The sequence below is a fragment of the Naegleria fowleri genome (assembly GCF_008403515.1).
Source record: "Naegleria fowleri strain ATCC 30894 chromosome Unknown tig12, whole genome shotgun sequence".
NCBI lineage: Eukaryota > Heterolobosea > Eutetramitea > Acrasida > Naegleriidae > Naegleria > Naegleria fowleri.
Window position 1 is genome coordinate 425,527 of NW_025407944.1, and position 14,744 is coordinate 440,270.

At 36.3% G+C, this 14,744-nt stretch overlaps 5 protein-coding genes across 5 annotated transcripts; 3 read left to right on the forward strand and 2 right to left on the reverse strand.

Moving 5' to 3' along the window:
- Positions 1-102: 102 nt before the first annotated feature.
- FDP41_011875 (uncharacterized protein) lies at positions 103-2,010 on the forward strand (the record flags this gene model as incomplete). Its single annotated transcript, XM_044702332.1, has 1 exon — positions 103-2,010. One exon carries the CDS (start codon positions 103-105, stop codon positions 2,008-2,010), a length of 1,908 nt encoding a protein of 635 aa, XP_044566727.1.
- Positions 2,011-2,167: 157 nt separating this feature from the next.
- Positions 2,168-2,560, reverse strand: FDP41_011876 (uncharacterized protein; the record flags this gene model as incomplete). The annotated part of the gene is made up of 1 exon (XM_044702333.1): positions 2,168-2,560. One exon carries the CDS (start codon positions 2,558-2,560, stop codon positions 2,168-2,170), a length of 393 nt encoding a protein of 130 aa, XP_044566728.1.
- A 183-nt stretch (positions 2,561-2,743) lies between these two features.
- FDP41_011877 (uncharacterized protein) lies at positions 2,744-3,757 on the forward strand (the record flags this gene model as incomplete). The annotated part of the gene is made up of 1 exon (XM_044702334.1): positions 2,744-3,757. One exon carries the CDS (start codon positions 2,744-2,746, stop codon positions 3,755-3,757), a length of 1,014 nt encoding a protein of 337 aa, XP_044566729.1.
- Positions 3,758-3,870: 113 nt separating this feature from the next.
- Positions 3,871-12,132, reverse strand: FDP41_011878 (uncharacterized protein; the record flags this gene model as incomplete). Its single annotated transcript, XM_044702335.1, has 1 exon — positions 3,871-12,132. One exon carries the CDS (start codon positions 12,130-12,132, stop codon positions 3,871-3,873), a length of 8,262 nt encoding a protein of 2,753 aa, XP_044566730.1.
- A 677-nt stretch (positions 12,133-12,809) lies between these two features.
- FDP41_011879 (uncharacterized protein) lies at positions 12,810-14,730 on the forward strand (the record flags this gene model as incomplete). Its single annotated transcript, XM_044702336.1, has 4 exons — positions 12,810-13,771; positions 13,890-14,054; positions 14,157-14,162; positions 14,214-14,730. The coding sequence occupies 4 exons, from the start codon at positions 12,810-12,812 to the stop codon at positions 14,728-14,730; spliced, it is 1,650 nt and encodes a 549-aa protein (XP_044566731.1).
- Between the last annotated feature and the right edge of the window lie 14 nt (positions 14,731-14,744).

A 14,744-nucleotide genomic window follows, 5' to 3' on the forward strand; every position in this document is an offset into this window, starting at 1 on the left:
TTTTCAATTAAATCATGCTTTTGATGAATTAAAATTGATTATTACTCTCAACATCTCCTCGTTGTACAACTTTGCTCAAGTGTAATTTATTTAAATTATTTGATGAGTAGCAGAAGAAAGTATTTTCAACAAGACATTTCGGAACTAAATGCCAGCATCCATGCTAATGGTCATACATCGTCAGCTTCTCTGAAAAAATCAAATCATAGAACTCCTTACACCTTCTTATCATCAATACAAGAATCACACAAATCAAAAACAAAAGAGTCAAACAACAAAAACCTCTCTCATCCTATTTCCTTGAAGAAACTTATTCCCCAGTGTCACCAACCAACTCTACTACCACAAAAAGAAAATGAGAAAAACCAAATTACTGAACCCCATCCAAATGTAAATAAGACCACTATTCCGGAAGCAACAATGTCATGCAGTCCTCCAACCTCAAGAAAAGAGCTGGCATTTCGAAATCCTTATGCAAGAAAAACAGTCAAAATTTTGCTTAATCAGGATCCTTTAGACTCAAGTTTCTTGTCTTCAACGGCATTTTCACTCGATGATATTCATGGTAACTCTTCAGCCCCGCGCGTGACTCAGGAGCCATTTTCTCCCTATTCTCCAATTACAAACCATTCTTTGTCGACATTGTCACCCAAGCATACTGCCAGAAATTCTTTTAAACTTTCTCCCATAAAAGCTCCCTCCATGAAAACCCTACCCCGAAATTCCAGCAATTTAAGTTTTCAAAGCTTGAGTGCAAGAGGATCCATTAGAAAACAACGACCAACACAATCATCTCTCAATTCAACTCCCAGACAAAGAATAAGGCCCAACGAGCGAGCAGTTGTTAATTTTGAAGAAGACAATGAAGCAGATTATCAATTATTTCTCAGCCAAACTACCAATTCCATATATAATAGCCAAGCGAATGCTTCACAACAAAACAAGGGAGATCCTTACAGTGACCCTTTTGCTCGACCATTGTTCCTTCGTGCTCCCAAAAGAAAAACCAAAGGAGAAACCCACATTAAAAGAGAATACATCACCACTTTAAGATTATTGGGTTTTGATGACATTGACAACAAGGTGGATTTGGATACACTTTCATTCTTCTATGAGCGAAGAGAAAATGATTTCTCCTTCATTGACCCGTCCTTAGGAACACACTCCAAGCATTTGTTGAAAATGTTAAAACCCAGTGAATATGTGAAAGAAAGCCTGGATGAAAAGAAAAAGAAACCTAAAACTGTGAAAAAAGTTGATCCCAAACAATCAGAGATGAATAGAAAACGAGCAGCTTTGTTGGAGAGAGGTATTGATTTGGAATCTCTCAAACCCTCCTATGACCATTATCAAGTGTTAGTTAAGGCAGAGTCCGACCTGACTGCTCTTTCATCTTTGAATCAACCACAATCATCCACGATTATTGGCAATAGAGTCATTTCCCAAGCTTCCAAACCTCAAAACACTTCTCATATTTCATCCAAAACTGATCAGTCCACGTCTAAGAGCTATTCAACTGTGAACACCACCTCGACTGGAGCTGAGCAAGTCATTGTGATAACAGTCCCTCCCACAGAGGCATGCAACAGCTCCAACGACGGCAACACTAATGCAGCATCAGCGGCACTCGTTTCTACTTGCAGTGACGATTTCATTGACTACTTTTTCAATGAGGAACAACTAAATCGGAAACGCTATCTTTCGGCAGAGGAACGAGTCACCAACGATGCCAAACAAATTATGGCCCTAAGCCGAGAGCTGTTTGAAGACATTCCCCAAAAAACAAGCATGACCATAGCCAAGATATTTGCAAATCTGGAACATGCTGACCGTATCAGTCGAGAGCAATACGTGATGAGAGCAAGAAAATACAAGGCAGAATTGCGAAAGAAGAAGCAAGAAGAACAGGAGGAATATGAACGAGCCAAAGTGGCAGTGATGAGCCAGAAGAAAGATGGAGTGATCGATGAAGAAAACCCTTCGGATGACATTACAATGGAAATAAAGTGAACTCGATTGACACAGTAAATCACTGAAGTGATGACAATTTTCATACCGTACCGTCAAGAAATATATCGGTGATGATAAGATATGGTGCATAGTGTTGGTAAATGAAATATATAATTTAATCACCCGTGTGTTATGTAATATTACACCTCGAACACATTTAGTGATGATGAGTTTCCTTGTAAACAAAGTCTACAATTTGCGGAACCGATTGAAGTTGGAAAGCAACATCATCATTAATTTCAAGAACAAATTCGTTTTCCACTTCATGAATAATTTCAGCGCTATCCAATGAATCCAATCCTAAATCTTTGACCAAATGAGAGTCTTTTGTTGGTTGTGCTGTTATATGTTCATGTTTTGAGAGAATTTCAATTACTTTTTGTTCAATCACATGTTTTGGATAGGATGGTGAATTACTGTATTGTCTATGATGAATAATTGATGATACTATTGACGATGATGAGAACAGTGATGGATTATTGGAAATTTTCTTGGTGCAAGAGGATTGGAGAAGGAAACGAGAAGATGAAAGAGCGAACTTGTTCAACATTTTTTTTAATAAAAAAAAATTAAAATTGGCACACAAAGATTAGTTCCGAATTTCAATCCTTCGTGATGATGATGATATTTCATGTAATTCATACCATCAGTACAATAAGGAATTCTTTAAATCAATATTTCATCGAATAGCGCCTTCTTCTTAATGACAAAAAAAGATTTTCTAGATAAAAAAATGACGCCACAAGAAGAAACAAACCATCTGAATTCAAAGTCCGACAACAAGAATGTTGCTACTACTCAAAACGAAGCTGAAGATTGGAAACCTAAACGAATTACGGCCCTTTCTAAGAGAAAAAAATTGTCGAGGAAATTATTGGGAGATGTTTCTGGTTATGATGAAGGTGAATTATTGAATTTGTTTGATGAGGCAGAATTTCAAGGAAATATTGTTCTCATGATGAAAATATTGAATAGGCTTATTGAATGCAAAATTATTTATTTTGATTTTATGCATCGAATGATGAATGTTTATTCGAAATATGGAATTAGAGATTTTGAAAATAATTGTACAACTTTTGAAATAGACCACACTTTTGTGAACAACAAAACTCAGGAAGTGGAGAGAAAAGAGACAATACAAGGAGAAGATTTTTACAACCAATATTCGCATATTATTGAACTGTTTCAATATTTTATTGAAATGGAAGATACTATGTCGCATAGATCTCATGCCTGCGATACAATAGCTGTTTGTCTCTATACAATTTTCAACAAGATTACTGTAGACACATATGGATATATTGAGGGTGTATATATTTCTAAAGGTAGTCCCAAGACTGTATTGTTAACGTCACAGCTAGTTTTTGAAAAAGCTCTTGAATTTCTAAAGCAAGCTCTTAACATGGACAATTTTAATTCGAATTCTGAAAAGCTGAATTGTTATAGACATTTCCAAGAGTGCTATTACTTTTTTGGACAACGCTTGGCATCAAAGAAAGATTCTGAAAAGGCTTTTGAAATGTATTGCAAAGGAATTGAGTGGGTAAAATTCGAATTCCATGCATCGCCAAATACTTCAGGGCAAAATGTAAAGGATTTCATTGTGAATAATAATTTTGTCTCTAAGATTATGCAAAGTATAAGATCGAATTTTGAACCAAGCCTCCAATATTTGACCAAGTTTGAGCACATTATCCAATCCGCTGAAATTACTCCTCAATGTTTCTGTTCCACATGCAAACAATAAAAATTCATCAACATACAATCATTCCCCAAGACAGCACAACATTGACGATAGTGAGTTGAGAAGACGAGAGAATGATTAGGCGACATTTGCATACATGTGAACATAATTTTTATTTAGATGTAGAGCAACAAGCTATCCTTATTGCTTGTAATGGCTTCGAAATCATCCGTCTTGTTTGCAGAGGAAGAATACTTGCCACTATTTGATACGTCTACCATACCATTTTCGTCGACTTTGAGAGTATTTTCATCCATGACATGCTTGTCTGTGTCATCAAGACTATTAGTTTCCTTCAACAAAGCACCACTCTCTGCCAGTTCTAGTGTTTTAGATCGAAGAGTAGGGAAGAAGGACAATTTAGCAGCATTCTGCTCGACGTATTGCTCTGTACCTGTGTATTCGTCACGTTCTTTTTCAGAAAGATAGATAAGGAAATACACATAGTTCCACATATTATGTTCAGTTTTGATATGACTCTCAAAATCAAGTCCTTCGTTAGCATGTAAATCAAATCGATTCTTTTCATTGTGACATATAAAGCAAATCTCTTTCTTTTCCTTCTCCAATTTGTTTCTGTGTTCACGACGTTCACTAAAAGAGTCCAAAATCAAACCAAACAAAACTTCCAACAAAATAACCACTACCACAAAGTAGAAAGCCATATCGAAAAAGAAACGTGAAACATCAAGCGGTTTGGGATCCATAATATTTTCCAAAAACGCTTCTGAACGAACGCTGTAGTTAATCGTTGTGGCAAAACATAAAATAGTGTTGGAACATGCATTTGTGTTGCTAATGATCCATTGGTCCCACTTGAACGCAAATATAGTAAATGCATAAGCTATCAAGGCGAATATGGTCAATACAGAGAACAAGAAGAATTTCTTCTTGTTTTCAAAAATGGAGAAGAAAATATCTTGCAATACATGACTCAATGTAACCACTTCAAATAATTGTAAACAATAAACAAGAGGAGTGACGATTAAACCAATGAGTGAAATTCCAAGGAAAATAATTGTCCACCATAAATATAAATCCGTAACAATACTCAAAAATAACTTCTTCCTAAAACCAGGTTGTTGTGTCGCTGATTCCCATGTTTCTTCCTTCTTGAGCTGGAATTTCTTTTTCACATTTAACATTAAGAAAAATCTCAAATATGTCACAATCAGTAATATCGTTGTTATCAATTGAATAAAACCTAAAACAATGACCAAAATACCAGCAGCTTTCCATTTGAATCCTTGTGTGACCACATTTGCCATAGAAACATCATAGGCAATGCCTGGAACTGGTACATAACCAGCAAACACATCGTATCGTTTGTGATAGAATATCAATACAATGACATTGATCAAAAGAGAGAATAAGAAAGAAAGATTTTTCATATACTTCCAATAACGCTCTAAAAATCTCCAAGTTCTACTCTCCCAACCGTTTTCATTGGACCTATATCGTTCCAAATGATGCATTTCAGTCTTAAACACACGATAGGTCCATTCATAGAGATCAGCTACTTTGGTTTGTGCAGTTTCTCTATTGCAAGAGCTCACAAATTCATCCTTTGTGGTCTCAAGTAGATTGTTACACATCCGTGGCTTCTTAAAATGTACAACTTCAATTTTTGAATCACGAATAATTTCAATAGAACCTGTTAAACTTGCATAAAAGTTGTAGATGATGGTACGGCGTACAGATTCTTCATCCTCTAAATTATCGTTCAATTTCACTCCTAAATACTTCAAGAGCATGTAAATGGCAGTTCCAATTTCTTCACATGAATCTTTTATCTTTGATTTCTTCACTGAAATAAAATCTGCCAGTGTCTTGTACTTTTCAGATTTTTGATCTGAGAGCAATTCATAGTCTTTGGTCAATTTTTGAACAAGTAAAGCATCAGTATTCTTTTGTTCTTGTTTGAAATATTCAATGATCGATGAAGAAAGCTTTTTAACTTCCTTTTCTTTTCTTTTAAGAAGGAATGACTGAATGAAAGAAATTGGAATACACACTTCAGCACATTCTTTCATTCTCTCCATGAGAGGTTCCATATTCAAATATTTTAACTCGGATGCCTGAGCATGCTTATTACCTCCTTCTAACATACTGGTTAATGTAATAATGACAGCTTCTAAAAGTTTCATTTCCTTTCGTGTGGTAATGTGATTCAATCGATCTAATTGAGCTGCCCGTTGTTGAAGAATGGATTGTGAACGTGATGCTCCGAGTGCAGTTGGTGCAACAGGATCAAAGGCAGTGGTCATCTTGTCAGAAATAAAATCATTTTCCAAAATATCATTAAATACTGTATAGAGACCTGAAGAGGAAGAGAGAGTTTGAATGGATTGTTCACATGGGCCTTGAACAAACTCATTGAGAGCATTCAATGCTTGGATTACCTTATCCACATTTGAAGAACTCAAATATTTGAAAAGGTGAATCACATAATCGATACATTCACTCACAAGGTCAATACTAATACGGTTAAATGGTTGATTTTGGAGCATTTGCTGATTTTCCAAGTTATGACCTTCACACAATAATTGCAAAAATCTCAAAACTTCCCAAGCATAGGAAGTTAGTTCTGTATCTAGAATTCCAGTCACTCCTCTCTTTCTCACTTCCTTTTCTTCGAGTATTGACTGCTTAATCTTATTCTTAATTGCTTGGAAGAAGGTTTCATAATTTCCAGTTTTCAACAATCGATTATACATTTGTTGGTTTTCAATATTACCAGACATGAGTGTTTCAATTCCTAATTGGAGTCCATACTTGGTAAATTCAATATTGCTTGAGCAAATTAGTTTTAACACCAGCTCTGGAATGTTGTGATTCACCGAGAAATTGTAATCCTTTTTTGCGTTATATTCCTTTACGATAGATGCAATCGTAGCAATGGAATCAATGAACGTCTCACTCATGTCTCTTGGTACGCCAAATTCAATCATTGTCTTCAAGACATTTACCAAACGTGGCAAGTATTCGCTGTGGAGCTGCAAAAGTTGAGCAAACTGTGGTAATTCATTAGTTTCTCTCTTTGCAAAGAATCCCTTTCTCTCTAAATCATCCATAAATATTTTGTACTTCAATAAAAAGTCCTCTTCGATATTCTTCACAGCAAACTTCTGTTTCATAGATTTGTTGGATTGCTGTTTAATAACCATCGTCATGTTATGTTTTGCAACAGCTAACTTGGTCAAGTTTTTAAATTTGCCATCGGTATCGATACTTGCAGTCACCATCAACTTTTGAATCGCCATGTGACATCTCTTAATGTCCTCTTTATGAGAAGCACTATGGAGATAGATTTCTGTGACATTTTTAAGCAAGTCGTAAATAATTTCCTTAATTTCTTCGTTATTTTCTTTTTGAAGAAGCATCTTGTTGACATTCTTGTTGAATACATTTTCAAAGAAACTTTCAATGAACGGCAACACAACTTTGTAAACGTAATTATCATTGACAAAAACCTCCTCATTTGGAGATTCCTGATTGTAAAAACTACGTTTGACTTGAATGTTAGTATCAATAGACTCAGTAGGTGTTGGAGTTGAGTGAGCACTATCACTTGCTGTACCGTTACCCACAATGGAATCATCAGTTGATTCTTCAGAAATGGCATGTAATTGGGATGGAGGATAAGCAGAATAGTGAGCTTCCTCAAACTCTTTGGGATATCTCATTTTACCATCGTTGTCGAGCCATGATCGCAATTCAGTATTAATCTTTTTGAAGAGTTTCCAAATGTTGACATCTGACAAATCTTGAGTGGATTCCTTCTCAGTGATAAAGTATAATTCTGTTAATAGTTTCATGAGAGGATCTCTGACGAGAGGAATGAGAAAACAATCCGTTAGATGGACAAGCATTTCACTAAAAGGTAAAATAGCTTGAACGGAACCTTCTGCCAACCCAACTTTGTCTCTCGTACAATCTCTTAGCAAATATAACAAGTTAATGTGATAATTTAAATCAGATCCAACTTTGAGATATTCCTTTTCCACGATCATACGTTCCCGTTCTTTCATTAAATCCTCTTCATTATAGAGAACAATTAAAGATCTGTAATCTTCTTTCAGGTTGTTGATAATCTCGTTTTGGTTGGTTGGAATTGAAGTGCCCTTTGAGTCACAAGTTAAAATTCTCAGAAAGTTCAAATGGTACGATTTAGCACCAACAGAAATTATCTTTTCTAGATAAAGTTTGATGAGAAGTGGATCAATCTTATTCAACAAAATTTGATCATTCTCTCTGACAATTTCTGTCAACAATTCAGTGGTATCCACTTGTGGAGATAACAATTCAAGAAGGAACCTAAACTCACGGAATAACTCTTCTTGATTTTTCTTGTCACTTCTCACAAATTCAGTCAGCAACTCAATGCAACAAATGCTGAGTTTAGTCTTTACAAATGCAGGGTAGTTAGTTCCCAAGCATTTAATCAATAGATCATGACCACCCAAGTTTCTAAAGGCTGCTTTAGTTCCCTTATTTTCTTTCATGATTCTAATCAACTGTGTGATGGTGTCTCTAAAAATTACAAAATCATCTGAAGAATCTCCGCCAGTAAAGCTACTTGTGCTTAATAAATTTTGAATTCTGTTAAACATGGTGTAAATGAAATTGTAGGCCTTTCTTGACTTGGAAGAAATAAGAATGGAGACCTTTTGCAAATTTTCTTTTAACTCTTTGGATTGATTGTATGACCTTTGCAATATTTTGAGAGCTTTTTCTGGGATTTCCTTGTTTTGATATTTAAACAAGTAGAGCAAGGGGAATGCAAAATTTCTGCTTGAGTCTGTGTTATCAAATTGGAAAAAGTTAACAGAGGAAGTAATTGTCTTTGAAATAAAATCATTCAATTGTTGATCAGTGATGAGAATCACATTTCTTGCATTATAAGCAGTAATGATAAGAGAAATTCTATAATCGATTCTTAGATCCATGGCATAAAGGAAAATGTCAAGAATCTTTTTCTTGATCTTGATGACAAATGTGTTCTGTTCAATATCCTCAAACATTGTGTTAATATTTCCAATGTCGTTGGTAGAGTCGAGTGTAGTGAGCAAGACACTCAGAAACTCTTCCATTTCTCTCATGGAAATTAAATATTCATCTTGGCCCTCCACAACCAGCTTATTGGTCGAGCTGTCTATTTTGGCTTTCAATTGGAGTGAGTCAGTATCATTGGCGTATGGATTGAAAATACGATACACAAAGCACTTGTAGCCAATTTTCACAAGATTGTAAATGAGTGGTGTACGTTCTGGAGGGAGTTGTGAATTTTGCTTGTTTTTGAAAAACTCAACCAGAAACAATCGTATGGATTTAAAGCGATTTCTGTAATCAATAAATTCTGTTTGCAAGCGATTACTTCCGCCCTTAGTTGTCGGATTGTCGTTGTTATCAATGGGTCGGCTAAGGTTGATAGGAGGAAATTCACCATTAGAAGTGTTGTCCAAATAACAATGTTCTAAAATTCCACACATGGCTGATCTCAGTTCAATTCCATAGTCTTCACTCTCCACAACAGCCATCACCAATTCAAGAGGAAGCAATTGAGACACATACGAAATACCAGCAGCATGACGACCTACACACAACGAAGACAACAAACGAAGACCTTCAATTAAAATTCTGTACATCATACTATCAGTATTTTGTAATTGATCGAGTGGCACACGATCAGAGTCACCTTCCTCTGAATCCTTCAAGACATGGATTGTTCGATTCGTGTCATCGTAGTCTGGCAGATAGAAAACATTTTTGCAATCAATCTTTGACAATAAGTCGACAAGATGCTTTTGATTCTTGGTCACTGGACGATCACCGCTTCTGCAAAGATTGGATAAAAACGACACAAAGAGTGGTTTTTTTTGTTTCGTGGTGATGAGTTTGAAAAAGTGGTCAATTTTTTCTCCTGGAATTTGCTCTAACACCTCCATATTGTCATTAATGATTTCTACCAGGGCATTCGAAACCTCTTGTCCTCCGATATCTCTTGATAAATGATCTTGCATAGTTGTGAAATACTTATCCAAAATGTGTGTACAGTTCAACAAATTTTGTTTAGCCAGTTGTTTGATGGCTCTGTAGCACATTGGAATGATGTTATTTTGATATCTTTGTATCGTTGAGAGAGCAGGGTATTGCGATTCTGAAGGAAATGCAATGGATGAGTTCATGATGGGAGAAGTTATGGACGATTGGGAAGTAGGATCCAATAAATTAATAATGTTAAAAATTGCATCAATGAAATTCAATTCTCTGAAATGATTTTGAATGTTGGTGTATGGAGTTCCTTCTCGCTTCAATGGATCTTCTTGAACTGAATCTGTACACAGATAAATAACTAATTTGAGAGCATTCAACAGTATTTCAATATCATTTCTCTGATATTGGCTATTGTTGTCATAATTTACAAGTATTGGATAAATTTCCTTGATAAGATTCACCTGAAGCACATTATTGACATGCTCTAGAGAAAATACATCTTTTTCTCGTTGTATCACATCAAACCATAATTCTACTAAATGAGACGACTTGTGCACGGCCGAAGAGCTATTACTGGAGGAACCTGTGCTGAGATTGGTCTGAATGTCGTTAAGGACAGCTTTTGACACATCATTGGCACGTAGCCATGTATTGGATTGAGCATGCTTGATTCGAAGTAAGCTTTGAGCAAGGATGGGTTCGTTATGTTGAACCTCTTCGGAATACAAGTAGAATACTGCTGATTCATCTCTTGGATGATCGGTTAACACTAATTTCAGTCGAATCTTGACACGACGGCGAAGATTCTTCCAAGCATTTGTTTTACCTGCCTTACCAGAACTCGAGCTTGCAGAGGATGATGATGCACTACTACTGCTGCTGCTACCATTTGATAGATTAGTAGTTGAGATTTGATGTTGATCGTCATGGACTTCTACCTCTCGTGCAGCAATGTATTGACCTGAAGCAATATGTTTGAAGCGACATGGAGTTGCAGAATACATAATTCCTCCTCTTGAATTATCCAATGCTTCAATTTGAAATAGAGATGTAATACTAGTAAGAGCATATTTTGGGTTGAGATGAAGCGAGCTGAATGAATTGGTGGTTGTTGATCCTATTTGATTAATGGATGGATGATAGAGTGCACCCATTAAATCTCTGTGAATAATTCTAATAACGTCACCTCCTTTAATAAATGCATGAGCCATTGGGAGGTACGATCGATACAATCTTAGAATCCAAATATTATCTGCAGGATGAGGAGAAGCGTTCACTTCGTATTTTTCAAAATCTTTCACAATGAGAGGTCGAGTATATTTGTATTGTGAAATGTGAATGTTATGCTTTGTTTTTTCGTTCATAATAATGACCTTATCACTCAAACGAATTGGTTCTCCTTCACTTCTAAATTTAAAGTGAGGAACAAATTGGAAGTGACACATTCTATCACCTTCACTAAGTGACAATTTTAAAGATGATTTTTCCAAATCAGCATTTGATCTTAGTACGTTGAGAAACAATCCTGTTTTTAAATGATATAATTGAATTCGTTCTCCATATAAAACGGGCTTTCCCCAAGAGCGTTCTCTTTCAATTTCATTTTCTTGCTTTTCACGTAACATTTTCTCTTCTAATTCTGCTAATTGTGATTGAATATGATTGGCAGCAATGACAGATGGTTGTGCTTTTACATGCTGTTGAGAATTGAATGGAGTCATTGGACGTGAAGAATCTTTGTGGTGTAAAAGTGAACTCTGTTTCAAAAGCATGGAATTTGACACTTCATTCATCAAATTGTTCATACTACTACTCATAGTTGACTTTTCCGCACTTGCAAAGTAATTCAAATACTTGTGATATCGTTTCTTTGCACTGTAGGTTTCACCTTTGCAAAGCATAAACAATGCACTATCGAAATTCTTGAGGATGCTGTCATCGGCGGAGAGACCACATCGATGATGTCCAGGAATACCACTCACAGACATGAAACCCACAATGGATGATGATTCTTGATTTGTTTGTTGTTGTGGTTGTTGTGGAGTATTGATGCTCTTTGGTAACAGAAGAGGTGATGATGAATCTGAAGTTATGCTCGTGATGGAGTCTGTTCTCGCATGGTGGTGGTGGTGGTGTTGTTGATGAGAATGTGGTCTTGTCTTTTCCTGATGGAATGGATTGAAGAAGATGGCCAACGAAATGACATCTCCATAGTGTAGAGTATTGGAAGAAGAGGACGAAATGAGAGAAGAAGAGGTTGATGATGATGATGATGATGAATGGTTGCCGTGATTGAGATCCGAGGCTATTGTGGTGAGAGTGGTATTGGTGATGGAAGAGGATGTGGTTGAGGAGATGGAATCCGATCGTTGAATGACCATGATGATGATTTGTTTGTTGTTGTTATTATTATTTCAAGAAGAAGAAGAAGAATAATAATAACAATTGAATGGTGAGGAGGAGGATGATGAGTTTAGGGTGGAATTATTGTATGAAATTCTAGAAGGAAGGTGTTTTTGATGAGAGAAAATTGAATGATCAACACAACAACAACAACAACTACTTCAAATAGAATATTGTTGTTGGATGATGTCGATTGAGAGTGTAGTAGTTCTCGTGTCAGAAATTATTATTTGTAAACACTCTCTCGGAAGAGGATGACCATGCAATCACCACAACAAGATGCCAATTTTTTGAGAGCTCTCAAATGTCAAATGATCAACACTCTCACTCAGGCGAAAGACATTTACATGATGATCCTTTCGGAACCAAATCTCTTGACATCTTCCTCCCACCGATGAGGAAGCCACATCATTGAATTGAAAGGCCAATCAAAAATGTTGAGAAAGAGTATACGACCATGAATAATAATTGAAATTTACAACAATATTTGAAATTTACACTAACCTTGATGACAAACAATAATTGAAATTTACAACAATAATTACACTAACTTTGATGACATGAACCACCTTTAACTGTACTAATTGCACACACAGCCATGAATAACGTTTGAATTTTCGAACAAATAAACGCATGGATAGTGAAATAAAAAAAAATGTTGAGAAAGAGTCTTTCTTTGTGCCTTCTTCCAAGTTGTTCCTCGTTATTGAAGATCAACCGCAATGGCTGCACTGAATTCTGGAAGAAGAAGATGAAACACCCTAGTTCTCCTGGATCATCATCTCGCTTCATCAAATCTAACAACAATATACTGTTCCAACATGATCCATCATCCTCTTCCTCCTTCTCATCATCATTATCAATACACTTGATCCGATCCTTTCATGAGAGTCTTGTTGTTGTCCGAGAATCAACCGCATCAACCTCGGAAACATCTTTCACGAGAGACTCGAGGCTTTCCTCCTCTACAGACATACCCTCCTCTTCACTCAACAACAACAACATTGAGAATTCATCTTCTTCTATCCATCATCATCTCCGATTTCAAGAGACAGAATTGAAATTCCGTAATGCTCTCCTCTCTTCAGTCATGGAACAGAGAAATCGGGACATTAAGTTTTATTGGACATTGTTTACCATACTGGCAAGTGTGGGTTCTGTGGGTTTTGAAGTCTTGTTTCGTATCTTGGAGATGCCTTACATGGGTGCCGTGTATGCTGCCTCATTGTTGGGTTATGTCTTGTTTCAGAGAACAGTGGCCATCTATTCGAAAGGTTCTTGGCTTGCCAAAAGTGTTGGAGCTGTGGAAATTTGTGAAGAAACAGAGACATCACCTGAAAAGTTGAGAGTCTATCGTATGGTGAAAGAGATTGCCGATAGTATTCAATTGAAAATGCCTTCCGTGTGTTATATTGAATGTGAGGAACCAAATGCATTTGCATGTGGATATAATTTAGATTGTGCTTGTGTGACAGTGACAAGTGGACTTGCAAAATTGCTCAATGATATGGAATTGAAAAGTGTATTGGCTCATGAAATTGGACATGTCATCAATGGAGATATGAAAACTGGTACTTTGATTTCTGCAATGATTGGTGCTTTTACATTGGGTCACAAGTAAGTGTTGTTGCAACCATGTAGTTGAGTGTGAATGGTGTGGAAACTATGCCATTTAATATTGACATTTGTTACAATGTGTCATTGATTGTGTTTTGGCATGATTAATCATTTGAAGATTTGCTCGTAATATTACAGCGAAAAACAACAGAAATCAGACAAATGCAAGCAATAACAACAATAGATCACAAAACAAGAATGTGGCACAGGCTGAAAATTTGATATTAATTTTATCCCTGGCCACATTACTTGCAGGAAGAATTATGGAGTTGGCCATTTCAAGGTAGGTTGGAGATCAATTCTCTGTGATCGAGCAATGACATCATCGAACTCATTGTGACCTTTTGTGAATGCAAACAATTTTCCCTATAATTGCATATGATAGACATAGGTAAGTGGAACTGATGCCACAAACTATTAATTTTTGATCCCCTGTATTTAGAGAGTATTCTGCTGATGCAATTGCTTCTGCATTCACACATCCATACTACTTACGTGATGCGCTTCAAAAAATCAATAACTATCATGCAAATCCAAAGAAACATACAAAACGTATTCATGATGGTGGTGCTGATGAGGAGTCCAAAACAACCCTTAAGGAATTACCAAAATATGAATCCATGTCTCATCTGTACATTTATAACGGACTTGAATCACCTGGTTCATGGATATCAACACATCCCTCCACGGAGGACCGATTAGCGAGCTTGGAATCTGTTGCAAGTATGAATGTGGAGGATTTCTACAAACTTACAATGGGCTCGTCAGCCATGAAAGATCAACGAGCAAAGACATCTCTTTTTATTATTATTTCGGCTTATTTGATTATCATTGTGAGCATTGTTGCCTATAATTTGGAAATGTTGGCTCCTTATGCAGAAGAAACCTTTTCACACATTCGACGGGACATGCTCATGCTGTACAAGTTTGTGAATGAAAATATCTTGCAAAAGAAATAAGGCCCACATGAAAC